At 36.2% G+C, this 26,351-nt stretch overlaps 2 protein-coding genes across 2 annotated transcripts in view; both read left to right on the forward strand.

The window, feature by feature from the left end:
* Nucleotides 1-26,351, forward strand: part of LOC126748860 (monocarboxylate transporter 13) — a 152,618-nt gene that overhangs the window by 17,041 nt on the left and 109,226 nt on the right. The gene's annotated exons all lie outside the window — the stretch shown is intronic.
* LOC126748861 (uncharacterized) lies at nt 23,270-25,797 on the forward strand. The gene is made up of 2 exons (XM_050458372.1): nt 23,270-23,706; nt 24,829-25,797. The coding sequence occupies exons 1-2, from the start codon at nt 23,414-23,416 to the stop codon at nt 25,706-25,708; spliced, it is 1,173 nt and encodes a 390-aa protein (XP_050314329.1). The 5' UTR covers nt 23,270-23,413; the 3' UTR covers nt 25,709-25,797.

The following is a 26,351-nucleotide window of genomic DNA, read 5'->3' on the forward strand; positions in this document are numbered from 1 at the left end:
CCATGATAATTTATCTAATAGTCGTTTTTTACCATAATAATATTTGCAATATTCCACATAACTTTAACAGTCGCTGTTATTTAGGATAATATTACAACTATTCGTAAACTATTTTATAATTGTTTTGTTTTTTTCCTTTGAAATTGGAAGCCTCTCCTGCTGTTATTTGATTATTCGCGCTGACATGCCATTTTATTCTCTATATTGTAAACGACCAAAATTTTATAAATAAGACACGAGTGCTCACAACAAATATATATTCCAGACTACCGGACTTTTCTTTTTTAAAATACATTCTAGCAGATCTAAAGTTTGTCCAAACAGTTGGATAACAGATGTGTGTCGAACTAGATTCCCACCATAGTTCGAAGGCTCATTAGTATTCTTATCACGTCCCAGCCTAGGGTTGCTTTTAGCACCATGTGGTCTCATTTTGGGCCCGGTACTTTTCCGTAGATTACAGTCGGCCATTCCTGACTATCTTCGCGCCCTCGTGAAGACTCTCTTTTCTTACGTAGGCTTTACCTATAAAAAAAAAACAACAATTAGTAAACTATTTCTCACTACAGTTGTTAATTCTCGCAGTCACTGTCGGACTCGTTAGAACTAACAACTGTAGAAAACAATTTTAATTTATCAGTGGGACATATCCCTTTATATGCGGTTTTACAGCGTTCTGCACCCGCTAGATCCTCAACCACGTATCGATCGTTATCTAACACTGCCGTTACAGTGAAGGGCCCTTGATAACGTGGTTCGAGTTTCTTGCTCTGTCCATCATTTGAACACTTTGTTCTTTGGACAAGGACTTGTTGTCCTACAGTAAACGTTTTTATGCCGGCATGTCTTTAGTTGTACAACTCCTTTTGTTTTTGCTGACTTTCAGCAATCTTTGTTGACGCTTCCGCTCTCACAGTCGGCAGGTCAACGGGTTCTTCATCACAAACCTCAGCTGTAAGATAAGCGTCATCAATACCACGTGGCTGATAACCAAGAAATAGCTCATAAGGCGATTTCCCGGTGACCGAGCTTACCGCTGTATTGATGCCCCATCTGACAGTAACTAGGGACTTTTCCCAATTTTGTTCATGTGATATGCTAGCCCTTAACGATGAAAGGATTACCTGTTATACCTTTCAACTTGCCCGTTGGCTTGAGGGGTAGCTGCACACAACACACGTTTTATACTCATTCCAGAGCAAAAATCTGAAAATTCTCGACTGGTAAAAGCAGTTCCTCTGTCACAAATGATTCTTCAGGGTACACCGAACGTTTCGATAATCTCCCTTAACCATTTTGTAACTGGTCCAGTTTTCGTGTTAGGCACCGCTTTTAAAAACACAAATTTTGTAAACGCGTCTACACCTACAATTAAATACCACCAAGTAGACCCAAGTGGTCAAGATGAAGGGTATCCATTGGTATTGGTTTCTTTTCGATATATTGTAAACTACCTGGCGTTTTACCTGAAGACTTTTTATTATACATGCAACCCAAACATGACCTTATATAATTCTTTACGTAATGTCTCATGGATGGGAACCAATAACGTTTTGACAAGATATCTAAAGTTTTATCAACGGCAAAATGACCTATGTCGTCATGATTGATAGATAAGTTCGTCTTTCGTCTTCGTCTTCATTCGTCTTCGTGCCGATTTAGGTATCACCCAGCGATGCCCTGCGGTAGTCTTTTTATAAACTCGGTTTTTCTTTAGCATGTATTCCTTGTGAATTTGCCTGTCATTAGAATCGATAGGTAGCCTTGATAATATTTCATGTATATTTTTACACTATTTGTTCTGTAATTGTGCAGCTAGAACCCAGTCGTCTTCTGTGACGTTGACAGATAAAACCTCAATTTCGGCACCAATGGCATCGTTTTTTAAAATAGGGTTGCGGCTAAGAGCATCTACATGATTCATTTTTATCCCAGGTCGATACTCAATGGTAAAATCAAATTCCTGCGTACTCAGCCAACAGAGAATAAGGTCTCGCTTCACTAACGTTGTTCTTAGTGCATTGCAATCGGTGATAACTTTAAAGGTAATACCAACAAAAGTAAAAGTAAACTCTGAACTTTTTCAATGAGCAAACAACTGCAAGAGTTTCCAGTTCGTAAGAATGGTAAACTTTTTCTTCTTTCGTCGTTGCTCTGCTAAAGTAATGTACTGGCTTTAATTCTCCATCATTCTGTTTCTGCAGTAAAATCCCACATATGCCTCATTTACTAGCATCTGTATGTAACTCTGTTACCGCATTTCTATCGTATATGGCTAGAATTTGTCTAGTTGTTAATTTTTGTTTTAATTCATTAAAAGCACGTTATTGTTCATCGCCCCAAATAAATACCGAATTTTTCTTTGTTAGGTTTGTTAGTGGTTTTGCAATAAGAGCAAATCCCTTAACATATTTCCTAAAATAGCTAGCCAAACCTAAAAATTATCTAACAGAATGAACATCGGTAGGCTCTGGAAAATTTGTTACCGTTTTTATTTTCTTTTCTCCAGGCTTAACCCTCTCTTGAGAAATTTCGTGACGTAAATAACTTATTTTCGACATTAAACATTTACACTTATCAAATCTCAAAGTCATACCTGCGTCTTGCATCAATTTTAGAACTTTTTCTAATTGTGCAAGCCCATCAGATATATCCTGAGAAGGCAGCAGAATATCATCCATGTAAGCCATGGCAGTGGCATACCTAAATGACCCAAGAATTGTATTAATTGCCCGTTGAAACACTGCTGGCGCATTAACAAGTCCGAAGGGCATAGTCATACATTCATAATGACCCTCTGGTGTAACGAAAGCTGTTTTATGAATTGAATTTTCCTCTATGGTTATTTGGTGATAACCTGGCGCTAATAATAATGGCGCTCTCGTAAGATTACATCCTTTTAAATTGTCCAATAAATCATCGATTCGTGGTAACGGATATTTGTCTTTGACTGTTTTTCTATTTAAGGCCCTGTAATACACACACATGCGAGTTTCGCCGTTCTTTTTGCGCACAAGTAGGATAGGACTCGCATAGGGAGAAGAAGATTCACGTATTATTTTATTCTCTAATAAGCCATTTACTATTTCCCTAACTGTATCCCTTTCGCAAAATGGTAAACGATATGGTTTATAGGTGAATAAATGTCATCAGTTAAATTAATAGACATTTTTATGATATTTGTTCGCCCTACTTCAGTTAAATTTGCAGCAAAACAGCCTCTATATTTATTAAGTAATTCTAAAAGTTTGATTTGATCTTTCAGTTCAATTTTATTATCAGTACATTTTTTATATCATTTATCGTAAAACTAATTAAAGATTCTTGACCAATAGTGAGACACTCGATTTGATTTTCTTTATCTGTCGTCGGGTCTGCTGAACAAGTCACACCCATTAATTTCTTTAAGGGGTTCCTTATCTACATTAAATAAACGTACTTGCCCTCCTCGTACTATCATTGTAATATCTGGGTGATCTAGGCTGTCCCACAATAACTGACCCTTGTTGGGCCGTATCAGGTACAATAAGTGCTTCGACAAAGGCCTCTCCCAAATCTACTTCTAAATTAATAAACGTTTTATGATGGCTAATTACTGAGCCACCGGCATAACCACTTAGTTTTACCTGTACCGGGTAAAGTTTTAATCTTAAATAGGCAACGTCAGATTTTCGTAAAGTGACCGCATTACTACCTGTGTCGACACAGCAACGAAAAATAGAATTATTTATGCGACAATCGATAAAATAACAGGTACTACCCAAACAATTATTTTTTACGTTTAAAGATAATAATTGTTTAAACTTACCAGTGGATGTTTCTTCTGGTCTATCTAATGCTTTAACTACGTTGACCGCAGTTAAAGCATTTCGACTGGAAGTTAGTGTTATGAACTGATCGTTTATCTTTTATGATTGCTCGAAGGTCGGAAGCATTTTGATGATGTGCAGGTTTGCTTACATAATTTCTTACTGAGTGTTTTGCTGTCGGCTGTTCATGAAGAACTGACAAATATTTATCGTATAGACCTTCCGGCGTTTGGTAGCGGCCCGCTCTGGCTCCATTCTGTACGTTAGTATCACAGAGTCCATGTATGGCACTTTTTTTTTTTCCATAAACGTCGCATGTTTTTAGCAGTTCCATTTTTTAAAAATAATATGATGTCATTCTTTCATTTGGATCTTTCTTTCTATTTAGCATCGTTTGTAGACTCACGGCATAGTCAGTATGATCTGGAAAGCTTTTCTTTATTAATGCTTTCCACTCTTCCCACGTGTGTTATAATTTTCTTTAGGCTATGGTACCAGCTTTTAGCCATTCCTATAAGCCTTGACTGCATATGATAGAGAGTATCTTGTCCCACTGGTTAACATCTTTAAATTGGTCGACCTTATTTAACCACTGTTGGGTAGTCAGATTTGTCTTTTCGGGGAAAACTCTGGAATACAATCCGCCTTCACATGGTCAAATTGTACTGACCTTGCTATTTTCGTCCTTTCGTTGAGCCAAATTTTCAATTATTTTCTCCAAACGTTTAAAACGTTGTTTCGTTGTTTCCGGCTCAGAAGTTTCTACAACACGTGATTCTGGACGTCTCCTTGAATCATCGCGTTTTCGTGATTCCACTGAACGTTTTCTTGAATCACGCCTCGATTTCATATAACGGTAACTCTCATACTTACTATCTGATGAGCTAGTAGAATCAGAGCTACTGTGGGATCTCTTTCCCACTGTTGAGCCTTTTTTATATATACACTACAACTTAAGGAACTCACTAAATTACAAAGCAACGAACAAACTAATAACTAATAAACGTATATACAAAAATGTCCAATGCACGATCAATTAATAAAAAAAAAAATGTGGCGCGACCGAAAAACACGCGAATTATTATCCCACACCTGAACTGGGTTATATATTCCAGACTACCGGGCTTTTCCTTTTTAAAATACATTCTAGCAGATCCAAAGTTTGTCCAAACAGTTAGATAACAGATGTGTATCGAACTATGGTGGGAATCTCACCATAGTTCGAAGGCTCATTAGTATTCTTATCACGTCCCAGCCTAGGGTTGCTTTTAGCACCATGTGGTCTCATTTTGGGCCCGGTACTTTTCCGTAGATTACAATATACAGTTCTTGTGGGCGGGAATCAATGTATTAGCTTGCAATAATAAAACTAAGTCACAAGTTACAAACAGAACGGTAGATTTTCGTACTGCGTTCCATTGACTAAAGTTCGATCCAAATGAAACTTAAAGAAGAGGAGACGTCGAGAATGGCTGGAATGTCCTGACTACTGAATTATCACGTGCGGCGTTGATGGAATAATAGATTTCCCCTCTTAGCATAAAACACAAACATATAGACTCTTAGCGGCCAGCATAAGTGAGAAATTGATGAAATATTGTCCTTCCTTTTTTAACTTAAGGCTTTACCTATGATTTCTGTTGCATTTTAATGCGTATGTATTTGGGCATTCTGTAGAAACAAATGGATGGAGTCGTGTATACAGGTTGCATACGCAATGATGGTCAAGTATTTAAAGGCAAAATTCGACAACCTCGCAATACCTAGCTTGAGCCTTGAAGAAGGTCTGCTGCTACTGTTCACTTTGTTTAGTGGTATTGATGAAATTTCTATAGTTTACAACAAAAACATCACGCAAATTCATTTATTGATGTAAATTTGCCAAGTCTAACATACGCCGAGGATAAAAGAGAAACAATTGTTCTATTGAAAGACACTGTTTTAGTTACACAAGATTGAAATTTTGAATTTTCATTAAAATTTCATGAAATTTTCTTTAATAAGATAAAACACATTTTTTATAAAAAATTCCTTAATTTCACTTTAAAATTAAGTTGTAGGGAGATCTTTTAAGTTTCATTAATTTGTTGTAAAATATTTAATATCCTGGTCTAGTATGACACTTTCTTAGCCTCCAATAGGGTGAGACAAGATCACAACTGTGTCTAGTGTTATGACTGTGCACGCATTGGCAGTCTTGGAATTCCCGCCGAATGCCCTCAGACTAAGACTGCATATGTCAGATGAGAGTGAAAAATGGTGTAATAAGCTGTTCTTAAGACCTCGTGTGAATCGCTCGATGCTAGGTTTTTATGTACATACATAATATATATATATATACATATATATATATAAATATACATAGGTTTTTTAACAGGTTTTTAGTTAAATAGTCAATATGTTGACCCCATTGAAGCTTGGGGTTAAGGTGCACCCCGAAGGAACTTCACACTTGTCACATCCGAGTTTTCAGTATGGGTATCCCTAAGACCAAAAACAGCTCTGCCGATCTTTGCTTCGTTAAGCAGGAGCCTGGTGGCACAGAACCACCCAAGTGTGTCGGCGAAGAGTGTGTATTTGGCGTTTGATTCAAAATTTGTAAGTTTATTCATAAAATAAGAAATAGTAAGTATAAATTAGAAATAGTATGGGTCCAAGGATGGAGCACTGAGGAACACCAATGTTTACAACACTCTCCCCTGACGATATTTGTACAGACCCTAACAGAGTATACCCTGTTCTCGAGGTATGACTGCGAGGTATGATCAACTTAACACTCTGTGGGCAGAGGTTATACCTCTGTGGGTTTTTTACTCAAGTCGGAGTCAAGTCGCAAAACACAACAGTGCTGAATGGCATCCTATGAAAGGATTCCTAAATCCGGGATACTAGGTCAAGAATTCTAAGAGTTGTGGTCCTGTTCTTCCTGAAATGCAACTGTGATCTAGGGAAAAAGTTGTTACTTTCAAAGCAATTTGCAAAGCCATGGCCTTTTCTACTATTTTTGGAGATCATTGGGAGCAATGCGAGCGGCCTATAGTTCTTAGGGTCAATTTTAATTTTTTTAAATATGGGTATTATAGCGGCCCTTTTTTAGAACTGCTCCTTAAAGCATTAATTTATTAAGTGTGTAAGAGCGCTTATGATAATATTTTTATCATCTTAATATTGCTAGCATTCAAGCCATAAATTACAACTTTTTTTGTTTTTTAAGCTGTCTATGATATCTCGCTGGTTGAATTACAACTCAGAAAACGAAAAGCTCTTAAAGGATTTACATTGATATTCTTTAGAAAATCCGTATTTAAGTCAGGTATACCTTTTATTAAGCTGTGAGTAATCTGAGAAAACTGGTTATTTAACTTATATGGAGTTATACTTAATTTGCCTAGCTTGGTTTGACTTTACTTTACAGACGAAGCGATACACCAGGATCCAAAAAGACATTGCCAGTACAGTTATTGCCTCTACTTGGAGTATATATAGCTTTAACCAAATTAAAACTCTCAAAGACATCTTGGAGCTTACGGACACATGTATTATCAGTCATAAAGCCAACATTGAAATCCCCAGGAACAAGGATTTGGTTGAGTGGGTTAAGTGTATTTAGTTTTCTCTCTATGGACTTCAAAAAGCTGTCAAAATGGCCAGACAATTAGGTTAAAATCTTAAGATGTATACAACAATATTCATTCTAAAAATCAATTACATAGCGCGATTTGAAGACCTGGCTGTAACCACTGTTCAGTAATACCAAGGATGACTACATTTCTGCCTATAATGCATGCCTCTAATACTCTTTTGCTTCTGAGTGATTGTAGGTAACAGTTAGATACACATTTTTTGCAGTTTCTAAGAGTTCCCGGTTTGAGGAGGTCACTGTGAAGGTAGAATCCCATAATTCAGTTGGCGTTGAAGAGTCCGAAAAAAGGTTAAATCTTATTCCCTTAGGTCACAACTCAGCTTCCATGATTTGGTTGATTTTCTCCTTGACGACACTTAGTTTAAAGGAACCTACTTGCTTGCTGTGCCAAGACCCGCTACTAAATATAGCAATGAATAAAAACATTATTTGAGAGAAGTCAATGTTGCCATTGTTCCGCCAAATGTGTTTCGTCCTTAACACAATCTGTTTTTGTAATCCACCAGGAGACAGCTTGCATTAAAAGCTTACAGTAATTTGTGCCAATTACAAAAGGCCAGTCTTTAAAAAAAAAATGTACTTAATCACTAACGTAATATGATCCTCATAATGTTAATAATTTGAGACAAGGTGTCATATCTACAAAATGTCAGTAATTATTATGATCGATTCTTAATGGCAAGCTATAATCTCATCACTTGGTGCGTACGAGTTATTTTACAGCATGACTAACAATTAATTGCGATATGCATTTAATACTAAATTTTGTAAGAATAATGTAAAAGCCTTGAATTTCGAATAATAGACGACACAATTTTGTACCAATAGCAAGTAACTATGCAAAGTCGTTAATAAACTATGCAAACTGTATAATATATCTGTACTTTGTATACACCTGTTTGATTTACTTAATATTTGTTAGAACGTTAACAGGTATTTGAGTTTATAATTATTATTTAAATATAGATGTCATCAATTAGTGAGTAAACAACAGCTCTTCTTCAGCTTAGTTACTGGTTTAATTCTAATAAGGCATATTCTGTAAATAAAGCAAAAATAATATACACACTCGGCCAACTCAGGTCTTGGGTGTGGAAATCCATGTACTAACTTGTAATAACAAATCTAAGTCACAATATAAAAAGAGAATTTGCATGTACAATATTAGTGACAAGCGAAAGTGGGAAAACATTATCGTTTTTTCTTTAACTAAGGCTTTGCCTATAATTTTCTGTTGAATGTTAATAAATCTATTTTGAGCGTTTGACACAAAAAAGAAATTTCTCGAGAGTGCTTAAGTTGTGTGGCGAATGCTGCGATTTTTTAATGTTGAGTCCACGATAATAATAATAATAATAATAATAATAATAATAATAATAATAATAATAATAATAATAATCAATACATGGCAGATGCAAGCACTATCATTAGATTTCTGTTCCTCACTGGAGCGAACATCATTTAATATTTTTGTAAGACAAGTACTTGTGCTGTACCCCAAGCGAAATCCTGACTGGCATTCTGGAAGAATTTTATGGACTTCTGCAAAATGACCAAGCTCATTGGAAATGTATTTTTTAATTATTTAAAAAAATACTTAAAAATTAATTATTAAAAAAAATTTAATATTATTAATAATCATAATAATAATAATAATAATAATAATAATAATAATAATAATAATAATAATAATAATAATAATAATAATAATAATAATAAAAATATATTAAGAACGACATGATCTAGTTGCAAAGATACTGCATTAAGAAGACAACCCTTATTGATGAAGCTATTCCCAATAATAACAACCTAAGAGCAAAACATAATGAAAAGATTGTCAAGTACAGCGATCTAGAACACCAGATACGAAGACAATGGAAGTGGAAGTGAGAGAAGTGCGGACAGTTCTAATTATTGTGTCAACAACAGGAGTAATACCCAAGAGCCTGATCGAAAACATGAAACTGCTCAACCTTAAGAAAAGCATCTATAAGCTGATGCAGTAGTCGACGCTATTATCCACATCTCGAATCGTCAGAAAGTTCATTAGAAACGCAGATAACATCAAACTAGTTTAAAAAACACATGTACTTTTTGTCTAGTTTATTTTTGTAAATAAAGTTAAAAAACAGAGTCCGATAACATGGAAAGGACTCCACCAGAGCTTCATTCTTCTGATATCGGAGATATCTGGGATAAGTAAACGATCCCCCCTTCCCCAAGGGGGAGAGTGCGATTACCATTTGCCATGAAATCTGAATAATAATAATAATAATAATAATAATAATAATAATAATAATAATAATAATAATAATTATTATAATAATAATAATAATAATAATAATAATAATAATGAGGACGTTCGAAACCACTCGGATACAAACTACACAACAGAATATGTCCGACCTTGGGAAAGGCGATTAAACAACAAAATAACCAAACTTAGAAAAGATATTGGCCAACTCACCGCCTACATTCAAGGACAAAGAAACAGTAAGTTAACCAAGCAAGTCGAGAGTGTTATGCGGCAAAACAAAACCCATGCCACATATAACCCTCCCAATCATAATAAAGCAGAAGTTTTAGACACTCTCAAACAAAAACTAAGCGTTGCTGCACAACGACTTCGAAGATATAAAGAATCTAACCTTAGGAAAACATCCAATAGGCTGTTTCAGAACAACGAGAAACAGTTTTATTGGAGTCAATCTGGTCCGTACCTACAACTCATAATGTCAAAGCACCCTGGATACAAAAAGAGATTGACAGAATGGAAAAACTAAGACCAATGGACGAGCCGATAATATCTCCTGAGCTGTTGAGGCAGATAGTGGAGAATTCCTTCAAGTGGAAAGCAGCTGGTAACGACCGAATTCGTAACTTTTGGTACAAACGGTTTAAATGCACTCTACACATTTAACTCGTCGTTTTAGCAGATATTTGCAGGAACCAACCACAATACCAGCTTACATTGCACAAGGACTAACATATTTGCTGCCAAAAGATAACGATACCGAAAATCCTGCAAAATATAGGCCTGCCTACAATTTATAAACTGCTTGCAGCATGCATTGCAAAAATAATTTATAAGCACTGCGAAGACCACGGAATTATCGCTCTAGAACAAAAGGGCTGCATTCAGAGGTGTCAAGGATGTAAAGAACAGTTACTTATAGACACTGTAATTATGGAACAAGTAATACAGAAGCAGAGAAACTTAAACACCGCCTTTATAGATTACGGTAAGGCTTTCGATACCGTTCCACACACTTGGCTGCTTAAGGTCCTTGAGATTTATAAAGTCGCTCCATCGCTTATCAATTTATTAAAACATATGATGGGTTTCTGGACCACACAGTTGAATCTTAACTGCAGAAATGAAACTTTAGCGATTGAGCCTATTAAAATACAACAAGGCCTTTTCCAGGGAAATTCCCTGAGTCCCCTCTGGTTTTGTCTGGCTCTGAATCCCCTCTCCCATATGCTTAACCAAAGTCAACATGGATTTACCGTTAAGGATAACAGGGAAAACCTATATAATATTACACATCTAATGTACATGGATGATATCAAAGTCTATGCTGGGACATCAACGCATGTCAACTCATTGCTGCGAACAATTGAAATATTTTCCCACGACATTAAAATGAGCTTTGGTATCGATAAATGCAAAACTCAAAGAGTTATCGAAGGTAAACACAACACCAACAACTTTGAATTGGTAGTCTCATTCGGGCTATGGAAGAAGGGGAAACTTATAAGTACTTGGGCGTATATCAGTCAGCCCATACAGAGCATAAGAAAATGATTCAGAACCTCCAAAAGGAATATATCAATCGTCTTAAGCAAATTTAAAAACTAAACTGAATGGTAAGAATATGATTAAAGCGGGTAATACCTACGCTAGAAACCTCTTCTCTTCATAGAGCAGTGGCGCTAGCGGATAACGGATACACACCCTTGAATCTCCGTGCTGGTATAGCAGAACACATTACTGTAACAAGATCAGAGCACACAGCCATTAAAGCTAACACATGGAAGCAGAAGGCAATACACGGAAAGCATCCTCACGAACTTAATGCCGAACATGTCGATTATGAAACTTCGAACTACTGGTTGACTCGTGGAGATCTATTTCCTGAAACTGAAGGCTTTATGATGGCTATACCAGACCAAGTGATTGCTACAAGAAATTACTTTAAGTACATTACTAAAGATGAGAAAGTAATCGACGTACGTTTTTGAAGGTGGTAGACAATGGTACAGTGAAAACATCTTGTCGGAGTTGCATTGTCTTATTTATTTAATGTAACACGACGTTTCGGTTGGTAAGCATCTCCAACCGTTATTGTACACTTGATAACGGAAACAATCTCAGAGATTTACTGGACGATGTTCCCATAGAAACTCGGCTGGAAATGATTTTTCAGCACGATGGGGCACCAGCTCACTACAGCCTACAGGTGAGAAACTGGCTGGACAATAATTTTACAGGCAGATGGATAGGCCGAGGTGGTCCAATAAACTGGCCTGCACGATCGCCCGACCTTAATCCTCTGGATTATTATCTTTGGGGTAATATGTGCAATATTATTTATGCCACCGAAATTGATACTCCAGAAGAGCTTCAGAGGCGAATTCTCGCAGCTGCAGGCCAAATAAGAGAAAACCGATTTGAAATTCTTAGATCAACCCAAAACATTCAAAAAAGATCCAGGTTATGCATTCAGGAAAACGGAAACTTGTTTGAACATTTGCCTCAAATAAATTAGTATTTTTATCTGTTTGCAATTTTATTTGTCAATTTACTTTTGAAGCGTGCTATTGAGTTTTAATAAAAATTGTTATTAATAATACTATGCAGCGTTATTTTTAAATGCGTTTTTCTCGAAAATGGTAATTCCTAGCGTTATTGACCAAGAGGTACTTTTTTACGTAAAAAGCTTCAAATTTTTAAAATTTAAAGAAAAAAAAAAAAAAACTTTTTTTAGGCTCACCCCCTAAATGATACGCACCTGAATAAATAATGAAAATTATGAAATGACAACATATTAAACGCAAAAACAAGTTTAAGGATGACCCCAAACTTGTTTTTGATCTTTTCACTTCGAATCCGTGGTTTATGAAATACAAATTAGTCTCTAGTTCATGTGATCGTTGGTGGTTTGATTGATCGGTACCTACAGTACTGGGATTGCAATGTATGTTTTATTGTTTTAGTTAAACTATTTTCTTTTCGATTAAAACTTGTGGATTGGATTTTATTGCATATCATATGGGTCTCATCGATGACAAGCTCCTACTTAAAAAACAGCGTCAAGAGTTGGAGTCGTTCCATTTCCATTTTGTGTCGTGAACCTGAAAATGAATGTTAATGACGAAGCTATTAGAAAAAATTATTTTAGAATAATCAGGATCATTAATTTAACTTTTTGTATGAAGTATGAACTTGGGGCGACAAATTATTTACAAACGAACTACATAATTTATACCATTTTTACGGTTTAATATATACGGTTTTTTGTGAATACTTTCAAATTATAAAATTATCCAATTCTGTACATGTACCCATATTTTTAGAATCAGTTTCTCAGTATTTTTTAGATATTGTGTTGGCTGCTTTTTAAGCTGCCCTATGGAATTGTCGCAGGATATGCGGCAAGACCTGGGGAATGAACCCAAAATAGATGCAGTAGTTATACAAACAGGTCATCTAGACCTACGGCGCTATGGTGTGGTAAAGCAAAGCAACACAACAACTGGCTAAAACAAAACTAAACACCTTTCAAAGGAAGTTTTTATAAAAGGCAAAAACACAAAATCTACAGCATCACGGAAACATTTACTAAAACGACAAAGGTTACATGTTTCGCCCGACTAGAGCATCATCACACCTATAATAATTAAGATGATGTAACCCAAAGAAAGGAAATTCAAAAAAAAACTTACCATTACATACACAAAACATCTAAAAGGCAGGCCTGCTTGCACCCCGACAGCCGCCATGGAAGTACTACTTGGACTGACCCCTCTGGTCATATAGCTGCAGGGGGAAGCCCTAAGAACTACTTACATGTCATAAATAGACGTCGTCGCGCTCGCGGCTACCGACATTATAACGGCGAGCAAGTATCTCCAAAGCAAAATGACCTCTGGCCCAGATCTAATTCCTAGTTTTTTAGGTAAGGACTTCTCTGTTGCACTTACAGACCCTCTGCTCCACATTTTTAATCTGATCCTTAACACTGGTATTTTTCCCAATATCTGAAAGCAAGCCAAAGTTTGTCCTATCTTTAAAAAGGGCGATGCTGGAACAATAGAGAACTACCACCCTATATCCATTCTGTGCAATTTCTCAAGGTTATTCGAGTTGGCTCTTTATAAATTAATTTTTCCCAAGGTTAAGTCCATGCTGGCCAACGATCAACATGGCTTTGTTTTTGGTCGATCATGTACTACAAACCTAGCATTCTTTTCTCAGTTTGTGTGTGAAGCACTTAATAATGGAGGTCAAATCGATGTTATCTACACAGACGTTCAAAGGGCTTTTGACCAGATTGACCACTTCATCCTATTAAATAATCTTGAACGCCAGTTTGGATTCTCCGATCGCTTGATAAAGCTCCTTAACTCCTATTTAGTTGACCGCTCTCAGTTTGTAGTGGTCGAAGGCTTTAGATCTGCTTGTTTTTCACCCACCTCTGGAGTTCCGCAGGGCTCTAACATGGGCCCCCTTCTCTTTAACGTTTTCGCTAATGACTTGACCTCCACTCTCAATTGCTCTTGGTTAGCATATGCTAATGACCTAAAGCTTTTCCATAGGATTGACTCTATAGCAGATTGTGGTCAACTGCAAGAGAACATCAATACTGTACACCATTGGTGCACTTTGAACAGGCTTAACCTTAATGTTTTCAAGTGTAATGTGGCCAGCAACTTTCGAATCAAAAGTCCAGTTGTCTTTAATTACTCAGTTAATGGAGAGTCTCTGGCAAGATCTAACTATTTTAAGGATCTTGCAGTCACCTTTGACCAAAAATTTTCTTTTATCCCTTACATCGAAGATACTGTTCCTAGGGTTACTCGCATGCTGGGCTTTATTATTAGAAATTGCAAACTTTTTTCGAACACTGCCACTGCCTAAACTCTCTACTATGCATTTGTTAGATCCAGGCAGGACTAGAGCTCCCTCATTTGGTCTCCCATTTCCATTAATGTGCTGGTTGCACATTCACCTATTAGAATCAGCTCAACGGCGATTCCTTAAATGTTTGGCATTTAAAGATGATGAAATATATCCTCCAAGGGGTTTTGACCATAACATGCTGCTCTCTAGATATTCTGAACGGTCACTTGCAAAGAGGAGAGAAATGCATTCGGTGAAATTCTTGTTTAAATGATTGGTTTGGCGGAAATCGCCAAATGAAGACTATGCATGGAGAAGGAAGATACTGCAGAGCACATCCTATGCAGATGTTCGGCACTACGGAGTACCAGGCAGCCCATCTTCTGCAATCCCTTACCCAAGACGGAAGACTCAAACTCCTAAAGAGGGCGAACTTAATTGGGGAAGTATAAATACCTAGGAGTGAGTCACAATAGACCTAAGGCCGCAGTGAAGGGACACAAGGTGCCCTACTCATAACAAACCTAACCTATTATCTATAAGATAATTAACTTACCGAACATTAAGTTAATATTGTAGCGTTTTTTCCAGTTCATTAGTTGTGAGTTAAAACAATCGAAATAGTCAACTAATTTGTTTACACACTTCATAACGAGAACACAATCACTCACGATTACTAGAGATATTTATTTTTACTGTGTTTATTTACAAATATTTAAATTTCGCACCAATATTCCGAATTTTCTTTCACTGAACTGAAAACTGACAACAACACACATCGGCGATGCGGCTCCTTATCTTCTCGGCAGAACGCTGTTCCGGAAGATTCCCACTAACCTTCAAGACGTCGTGCCGTGTACCACTTTTGTCTTACTGAAATGACGGAGATTTATCTGCTGTTCTGGTGTTTACAATATTGTTACAATATTTATCCAAGATTTATCCTAATGTATATACGATGTCGATTTTCATGTTAGTGTTTATTCTAGGGTGTAAATATGAATGTTAATACCCTGATCAAAGAATCGTGTTGTATCCTCATCTTATACAATATAAAAAGCTTTGGAATATGCGAATTTGTTTACACAACTTAAATGAAATACGATGATTTGATGGAGTGATATGAAACAATTTAGATGATCCTATGACGCATAAAAATTTTAATCCGATATATAAAACACAAAAACAGGTATCTAACTTGGTTGACCTACATACATACACTACCGCTCAAAAGTATTTGCCCACATATGACTGTTTTAAAGTTATAACTAAAAAAAATAAACCCATCAGTTATTCTTATGAAACTGTTTATTTATAACAAAATGAATATAAACAATACATTTTTCAATTAATTAAATTTAAGAAAATCAAATTTTAAATTCATCTACATGTCCGCCTCGATTTTTAATAACAGCTTCACAGAGTTTCGGTAGTCTTCTAATTAATTTGTCCAAAGTTTCCTGAGGTATCTTGTGCCACTCTTCTTGGATGATCCTCCACAAGTCTTCTTTTGATGTGGAGTATAATTTTCGCACTTGTCTATCCAGTTCATCCCACAGAGATCCTTCGAGTACCAGAAGGAAGTACATTGTCACTTAAAATTGTTTTGTAACCCTCTTTTCGAAGAATTCCCTCTATTCTAATTAGATCGCCCACTGCAGATCCTCCGAAACAACCCCACATCATCACCGAACCACCACCGTGTTTAACTGAGGCCACCGTACAGTTCTCAGCGACCCTTTCATTGGCATAACGGTGAACAAAAACTCGCCTCTTCGTTCCAAAAACCTCGAATTTCGACTCGTCACTCCAGAGAACTTTCTTCCAGTCATCAATGGTCCATTCTTTGTGAGATTGGTCCCACTCAAGTCTTTTCTTCTTATTAACATACTTCAGTAGCGGTTTTGATACAGCTAAACGTCCTTTAAGACCAGCATTATAAAGTCGCCGTTTTACTGTCGAAACACTGACCGCTTTTTTACGCTCCTTGTTGATTTTTGCTGTGATTTCAGGGGCGGTAAGGCGTCTGTTGCGTTTGCTTGTAATTATAATATTTAAATCCTCCTTTGAACTTGTTGCCTTTGGCCTTCCCGATCGAGTTTTGTTGCTAATAGTCCCTTCTCTGGTGAATTTCCTAACATTATAATCGACAGTCCTCCTTGGAATTTCCAAATCCGTCCAAATTTGACGGTTAGTCTTTCCAGCCTTATGAAGTCCAGTGATAATACCTTTTGTTTTTACCGATAACTTTTTTGTTTTAGCCATTTTAAAGAATGTTGAAAAACCAGCAAAGAAACGGTGACAATCGTCAATAAGCAAGCCAAATTACATTTACCAATGTTACACAAAATCAATTCTTGAAGACCAAACACCTTTAAATGTTTCAAATTTCATCGGAAACGAGCTGTAAACAGATTACTTTTTTTAGAAGAAGTGCATATTTTCACTACATTGTTTGTTATTTGCAAGACTATTTTTAAATACTCACTGTTTTTCAACGAACCATAGTGGATAGGTATGCTGTTTAAGCATTTATGCAATTTACAAAAGAGATACAATCTTAATATAGGTATAAAGATAAGATTTTTGTATCTAATTTAAAATACTAAAAGGAATACATGGGCAAATACTTTTGAGCGGTAGTGTACATCCCGTTTCATCATCTCCGAGTTCTCGCCATATCTAACAAACCTAGAATCACTCCCTTTCCTTCCAGACTCTTTTCTACTGTAAGCACGAGTCTGTATAATGCTGTCTATTAGTTCCCTCCGATTTTCAGTCTTCTTGAAAATGATCAAACACCTGTGGCATTACGACTACGTCGTTTCAAGCTTTTGCAGTCAATCTTTGTCTAAACCTAAATTAATTTAATTTAACTAAACCTTTTTGTGCCTTCCAGGCAATAAAAAATGTAGGTTTTCATGTCTTCTAGAAAGCTGAAAATGCTGTTTCTTCCTCATTTCCTTCTGGTCTAGCTAGGAACAAATCCCTGTGCTTTTGAAAGCGTTGGCTTTATTATTTTATTTACACGGAGCTTCGTTAAACTCGACTGAGTTCGGCTAACATTGCTGTAAACGTTCTTGTATCATTTGGATATTTTGAAAACATTTTTCACATTTAGGTATTTTTCTGAGTTTTTAGGGATTAAAAGCCTTATCTCTTATAATATTGCAATAAATTTCAGTTCTATTTCAACATTTTCACTATTAAAAGCCAATTTTCTATCATTCGAATCTTTTATACCTTTACCAGGTATCCAAAGCCTTTTTAAATTTCTTTCTGTTATTGTAGTTTTTTTTTAAATATTTTTTAAGGCTTTTGAAGTAAATTCGTTTTCCAGGCATTATTTTTCATATCCTACACAATTAAATTTATTCTTCATTTCTTTAAATGCATTTCTCATACTACTTGGCTTTGAAACCATTGGCTATAAAAGGTATGGTCGCAATATTAAAATGGAAAATGTAACAATTTAAAAAAATAATAACACACGTAATTGACCAATTTGAGGAGGTATTCATCACTTAATGACATAGGGGTTCTATATTATTAAAGAATAGATATTAACAGATACTGTTTCTCTCTAACTAAGAACTTTTATTAATCGAGTGTTAAGTCCAATTTTAGAGGGCTACCATAGCACAATCATCTAAAGTAATCAATTAAAAGCGATTATTCCCTTAATAAACTCTATACTCTTCTTTACTTATTTAAAAGAAAAGAAAGTTTAATTATTATTATAAATTCGCCAGTCTTTTACATAGGATATGTTGAGCGCGAAAAGGTTGTAAAGTCGTAAAAACTAATCCATGTCTTAATAAAATAAATCATTAAATGCGTGATGATATTACGATTTATTAGAGATTTTTATTATACTATTTGCAGACTTATTTATTTTTTATGAAAACGATTCAATTAAGTAATAATATGTAGCGTAGGTATGATATATCGATGACTAATAAAAAGCACTATGTTGTGACCTAATTTTATTATTACTACTATTAAATATTTTTTTATTCAAACTGCCTTACTGAAAAAAATAGCTAAAAAGATGTTTTTTTTACGCTAGAGTAGTTTAACTGATTGCATTCGACATGCTTGAGTGAACGCATTTAATAATTATTTACAAACCACCTCATAACTAATAAATTAATATTGGTGGTTTTTGAAAATGGATACTGTAAGCACATTATAGCACTAAAATAAGGTGCATAATTTGATGCATTACTATTCAGTGACAATATAAATAGAACAATGAATTTGTTTCAATAAATTCTTATTCATTTTATCCTCGGATAGACATTACTAAGAGAAAAAGATTGACAATAATTCTGGATTTACTTAATATTGTAAAGGGTGTCCCATAGGAACGCACGTTTTGAATTGCGCAGCATTCTTATTTTATCGCAGTATGTCAAAAAAAAAACTGAAAAGAATAATGTAAACAGTTTGCCATTAGTAGCCATGGAACGATATACGGTCGAACAACGAATTATAGCCGTTTACTACTAGTCGTTCTGTTGAAAATATTGCCGCAATGCGTGAAAGTGTTGGCGAGAATCCGGGAACATCTATCCGTCATCGTGCACAGCAGTTGCACATTTCGAAGAGCACTACCCACCGAATTCTAACAAAAGATCTTCATTTACATGCCTATAAGATTCAATTGACCCAGGAATTAAAGCCAGTGGACCATGCGACGCGCCGTACATTATCTTCTTGGGTATTTCAAAAACAACAAATGGATGTCGATTTTTCGAAAAAAATTTTGTTTCCCGATGAGGCACACTTTCACCTTAATGACTTTGTTAATAAACAAAATTGCCGAATTTGGGGCGAAGAAAATCCTAGAGTCATTCATGAGAAGAAAATGCATCCATTAAGAGTCACTGTTTAGTGTGGACTTTGGACAGGTGGAGTAATTGGACCGTACTTCTTAGAGGACGAGGCTGAAAATGATGTTACCGTGAACAGCGAACGCTATCGTAATATGCTCACTGAGTTTTTATGGCCTCAATTGGATGGTATGGTATGTGGTACCAACAGGATGGTGCGACATGTCACACTACACGTGAAGCAATTCAATTGTTGCAAAGAAAGTTTCCCGGTCGTGTCATTTCACGGAATGGAGACCAGAACTGGCCCGCAAGATCATGCGATTTAACGCCTTCTGACTTTTTTCTTTGGGGTTTTTTAAAATCCCTCGTATACGCTAATAACCCAACAACAATTCCACAGTTGAACAACGAAATTAGACGTATTATTAGCGAAATTGGGCCACAATTATGTCAAAATGTAATTGAAAATTTCTCAAAACGAATAAGAGTCTGTCACGAAAGTCGAGGCGGCCATTGGCCAGATATTATTTTTCACGTTTAATTGCAGTGTATTAGCTTTACATTAAAATATAAATAACACTCAGTTAAAAATAAGACTTATTTACCAATTAAAACGTGCGCTCTTATTGGGACACCCTTTATTTTACCACTATGCTATATTTATTTGTCCAGGCATCGGGTCCGATCAGGAGGTCTATATCCTCTTTGTATATTTATATAATTGTATTTCCGTTTTCATAGAAAACTTTTTTCCCGAAATATGATAAGAGGTCCGTAAATCTTAATTTGTCTCACTTAGTCCAAAAGCCAGAAAATTAGATCCAGACGATTTTATTATCAGTTTTGACATGAAATTACTATCTACAAAGGGTTTAATTCCGCACATGCTCAGAAAACTTTTACAATATATTTTATAGACATTGTTCGGAATGAAGGTTGATTAGATCTGTTATGTCTAATCAAGAAATCGTCATATTTTTAATGCAACGGGTAAATCTATAAAATAAGGGCGTACCCAGGATGTCAACTAGGGGGGAGCAGCTCATACCTGTTTCGAGAAGATGGTCGGTCGGGTATATTAAAACAAAAAATCATGAAAATTGACTTTAATTAATTAGTTTGATTAACACACAACAAAATATTATATGTATAATAATAATAATAAACTGTAAGCCTTTCTTCACCCATGGTGCTTCTAAGCCACGTTTTAACTTTTCGCAGCGTATTGAAAGACCGTTCTACGGTCGCCGTTGTGCATGGGATAGTGCTTAAAATAATCAATGCGTTTCTGACAGCAGGGTAAAAAATGTTGACTTCGTTGAACAGATCAACTACTTCTATGTCCCTTAATTGATCATCTGATAAAGCCTTCCTTACCCATAAATTATGTCAAAGGTTCAGTTCGCCGGTGATATCCAGGTTATAAAATTCTTGGAATGATTCTGCGTTCGTCGACCCGAGTAGCACCGTGGGCAAAGCGTTCACGATGCGATCGTGTCTCAGGTTCGAATCCTGGCATGGGCATGGCTGTTTGTGTTTGTCATACAAAAAACTCTCGTAGTTCGGGACCGACGTTAAACTGTAGGTCCATAATAAGCAACAAGATTGGGCGGCCATCGAAATGACGCGAGTGCATTGTATTTGAGGAAGAAAAAGATTCTGCGTTCTTGTGTAAGTCTGTAATACTGGTTTTGGTCTTGGTCATATACAAGGGATGTAGCTTACTTAAAGGAAACGCCGGAGTATTTTCTTGGGAGAATCGAATATTCAATGATGAAATGAGCGAGTCAATGTATGGATTATCAGGGGACACCGCCAATATTCGTTATCATTGTCTGATGGCGAATTACTTCTATGTGTTTGCTTGTGAGCAAGACGTGAAACCGAAATTTCTATGTTCAAATCCATTGCAACAGCTTGCGCTTTTTGAAGCATTTTATTACTTATTCTATCAGGAAACTCTATTGTTTGTAGAGCAATAATAAACACTGGTTTTGTAACGGCTAAATGCAACTGATGTATATTTTTGGTAGCATTATCTCCCTCTATGGATAACGTTTCTAGAGTATTCACAAGGTCTGGGAAATGTTGAGAAAACTTTCTGATTAATTGCTATGGTTTTTGTTTGTTTCTTCTGAATGATTCTGATTGATTTTGTTTGTTTGTAGTTTGATTCTGATTTATTTTTTGGACCATCTCGTCTCATACAATCGTGATAGGTTTGGAGCGTAGTTTCTCATTCATTCTCTGAAAAACGTTATAACATAATTTACAGTGGTGACAGTATTTCTAATTTCTGGCACTGCGTTCGCATCATTCACAACAAGGTTGAGTTTGTGACTTGAACAATGAAAATATAAAGCACGATGATATTTTTTTCTCAAAACGGCTTGTAGGCCACTCTCTTTCCCTGCCATTGTAGAACAGCCATCGAATCCAAACCCTACGAAATCTTCGGTTGGGAGGTTAGAACTAATCAAGAAATTATCAATTGCTTCGGCAATTGCTTCAGTATTTTGTGCTTTAAGTTCAACAAACCCTACAAATTCTTCTCTGATTTTCCTTTTGCTTTCATCGTAGAATCGCACGCCTTTCTGCTGTTCTTTCCCAGCTAGATCTGCTGTTTCATCAGCTAAGAGTGCGTAAACCATGGTCTTCTGAACCTCACTTATTATATTCTCCTCAATAACTTCGCCACATAAATTTATTAATTCGTTTTGTATTTTTAGCGATGCGTAAACTGCATTGCGACGGTACTTTTCCAGGTGACTCTTTAATTTGTCGTCCCCTGAATTGATCCTCAACTTCAAATCTAATAAAAAACCCTCAACTGTTTTTTTTCCCCTAAGAGTCATATCATGTGTACCGCAAAATATTAATATATTGTTGACAATATTTGTCTGTTTTCATCGATTGCTTTTTGGTGTCCACTTTTCAGTTGGATGTCTATAGGAACATTTTTAAGAACATTTTTTGCAGCATTTGTCGCTGTTAGGCTTATAGGGGTTAGTAACTTTATAAATGGCCAGACCATAAATGACCCCAAAATTCATCTCACAGTGCTGATGGGCGCAGGGAACAAAACACAATGCTTACAAAGAGCACCTCTTATTCGCTTGGAATATACTAGCGATGGTGCATATTAATGCAACCAAGCATGATAAAATTTTCTTTTCAAATAGCTTGCATTACTTTCAAAATAGTAATTTCTGGGCGGGATCCAAGGATTTTGTAACAACTCCCTCTTCTTTTACGTCGATAGCTGGGTAGCCAACCCAACATAACGACCCAGACCATTTTCATGATAGTAATCGTCCACTATAATTTCAGGATCGACGTTGATGTCATAAGTTTGTTGGAATATCGATGGAGAAGAATAGTCAGCAATAGATATATTTACAGGTTCTGCTGGAGAATGTGACGCTTGTCGAATGTTAGCATGCAATGATCTTGGCATTACATGAGTAGTTTTATCATGGTTGTCATTTTCATCGCTTCCGCTTCCACTGCTACTTTCGCGACCTTTTTTTCTTTTTTCGCATGTTGTGCCTAAAAATGAAACGGAAATACGGAAAATAAAGTTCAAGATACCTATAATAACATTATATGCAAATATCATTTACTTTGGACTTCCTACCAGTAAAAGTAAAATTGCGATATTCAAAATTCGTTTTTGTGGTTTGAACAAAGAAATCAAATAATCATCATATTAGGTTTTGTTTTGTTTTAACTCACCTCTTTCAAAGAATTTCATGATATTCATTTGATAGAGTAGTATTTGCAGTCTCCAATTGTTGTGCAGTAAACGTAAATTAAATCTCGTGTCGCCGCAACTAAACAATAAGTGCGGGTATACACGGTCCGGTTTCAACGGATGCGATAGAAACGCATCCGTTTCTACTTCATGGGATTTACGTGATACACACTGCGTTGAAAACGGATATGCAGTAAGAAAATTTCCAAAATTTAGTTGCTTCGAGATTTTCATAGAGAGACGATGTCTTCGTTGCTGAGGATTATTTGTGGCCTTGAAGCAGAAGGTCTTTTGCGAGAGCCAAGACAACGTAAATATTGGAGGCATCCATATTTTGAAAGTCGTGTAGAAAAAAAAAAATTCGAAAAATTTTATACAAATATTCGGCAGTACAATGACAAGTTTTTCAATTATTACCGAATGTCGAAAAAATCATTTGACGAATTGTTATCTGTGTTAAAACAAGATATTTCAAGAAGAAATACAACGATGAGGACAGCCATATCAGCAGAGGAGCGATTAACAATTACATTGAGGTAATTATACAAAATTATATTTTATATACAGTGACAGATACATGTGGCATCTACAATACATTATAACCATGATTTGATGTTAACAATTATCAGCAGGATTATTCAATTCTTCCAATTGTGTCATATTTTCATAGCTCTGTGGTTGTCTTGTCTGCATGGTAGAGGGTCCAGGTATAGAGGTTTGTTGATGACTGACCAATAAAGAGGATTGGTCAGGCGGATAGGGTCCACAGTGAGGTGACCGTGATGGTGGCCTACCAGAAGGCAGCGGAAATGCTCCGAAGGTTGGTGATGGGGATGGATCATGACGTGGCGATGGAGACGGTCCAGGAGTTATTGATGGCGATGGACTGTAGCTGGCTGATCCATAGTTCATGGGTGGTGATTGGGCTGGAAAATGAGATGGTGGAGGCATATATATGCCAGTTGATGGTGGCCCATATGAACTATAGACGTTCGTTGAGGATGTGTGAGGATGGCATGGTTGGAATTGATAATGAGGTTGCTGCGTTGCAAGAGAATGACGTCGTTGATGATAATTTTGAAAAAATTTAATGTCATTAATTTGAATTCAAGCTTTGCTTGATCATTCAATTGCTTGTAATCCGGCAGCAATGACATCATGAAAAATTTGTCAGCATCGTCCTTTTCTGGAGGTTTTTCAGATTTTTCTATTGATTTAAGTAATTGTATCTGGAATGCTGTCATTTTCTTCGTACCCGGACGTAAACTGGCTTCTGGTGGTGACTGAATAAGTGTTGGATCTCTTGATGAGCCAGCAATGTCATCAGGAGTTTCTTCGTCCTGCTGTGAATTTTCATTGTCCTCTACGTCCTGGGTATCTATATTGCCTGATGTTTTTCTCTTATCAACGGTAGTCAATAAGAACTGCAATGAATCAGCGTAGATGTATTTCCGCATTTTCATCGCTGGATCTCCACTTTTCCCGCGGTTCAGAGATTTTAGGAAATTATCTCTCACATGGCGCCATTTATTTTTCATGTCATTCACTGAAAAAAAAAATATTTAATTATCGATTTTTTATATTAGATTTCTTATTATTATCTTAATTTATCTATTATGTTATAGATATAAAAAATAATTGGAATAATTTTTTTCCAGGTATTTGTCAACTGGTAACTCCTTTGCGGCCTTACAATTTGAATTTAATATTGCCCGGTGTACAATTGGAAAAATAATACGTGAAGTGTGCCGAGCTATTTGGACCTGCTTAAAAGATAGAGAAATGCCAAAACCCACTACAGAAATGTGGCTAGATATTGCCGATAAATTTTATATGAAAACTGATTTCCCAAATTGTGTTGGAGCTATAGATGGCAAACATATACGTTGTATAAATCCACATAATAGTGGTTCTAATTATTTCAACTACAAAAAATATTTTTCGATCGTATTGATGGCTGTGGTCGATGCAAATTTAAGTTTTATTGCTATAAATGTTGGAGCCTATGGAAAGGAAGGAGATTCTACAGTATTCCGAGATAGTCCGTTGGGGAAAAAATTATACTCAGGAGCCTTGAATTTGCCACCACCTCGTTGTTTACCGAATACAGACGACAATCCTCAGCCATTTGTAATGGTTGGAGATGAAGCCTTTAAAATATCATCAAATTTGCTGCGCCCGTATCCATCTCGTAATCTTACTCCATGTAAAAGAGTGTTTAATTATCGCCTCTCACGATGCAGACGTACGGTAGAATGTGCTTTCGGTGTTTTATCAAATAAATGGCGCGTTTTTCATTCCGCCATATTAGTACAACCCGAATTCATTGACGATATTGTTAAGGCTTGCTGTATCTTACACAATTATGTACGTAAAAGAGATGGAATTAATTTCGAAGATATGGATACTTATTCATTAAGTGACATTGATAATTTTGGCGAATCAATAAGGGGCCAAGGTTTAGATATTAGAGATTATTTTGCAAATTATTTTATGGGTCCCGGGGCAGTCAGTTTTCAAGACAAATATATGTATTAATCCGTATGTATACGCTTATAGGTATATCACATTAAAAATAATAAAATTTATTCATGTTACACTCAATAAATAAAATAAAATAAAATCTAGTGAATCTTAGTTATTAATATTATCTTACCTTTCTTGTTTCGTTCCTCCGCTGTCATGACCTCCCAATTTTCATACATCACCGCACCACAAGAAACCCAAGCCTTCTCTCTGGAGTCTTTATTACTATACCTCTCGTCGCTTTGTCCCAAAGCACAGGTTGATCTTGTATAGAAATTATAAATTTGTCGGTATCGAACATGTTGCGCGGAGTAGATTTTCAAAAGGAAAAACACTTGAATTTTTGTTATATATTTAAGCGAGTACCGTACTCGTAAGTATCTGCGAATGCAACTGAAATGTCTGAGGAATGTAAGTCAAAATGCTTGACACCGCGCGTTTCAACCGGAAGGTGGAACATCATACATTGAAGTACGTGTGTTGCCCAGGATGATCCGGTTATCCGGCGCTGATCCGTCGATCCGGCATTGACGCATCCATGTATCGTCTTCTATTAAAACCTATGTGTTGTCGTGACGATCCGGCGCCGGACCGTTTTCGCCGGACCGTTCATACCGGATCGTGTATACCCGGCCTAAGAGACTATGGCGCATGA

The sequence above is a fragment of the Anthonomus grandis genome, chromosome 22, assembly GCF_022605725.1.
Source record: "Anthonomus grandis grandis chromosome 22, icAntGran1.3, whole genome shotgun sequence".
In the NCBI taxonomy this organism is placed as follows: Eukaryota; Metazoa; Arthropoda; class Insecta; order Coleoptera; family Curculionidae; genus Anthonomus; species Anthonomus grandis.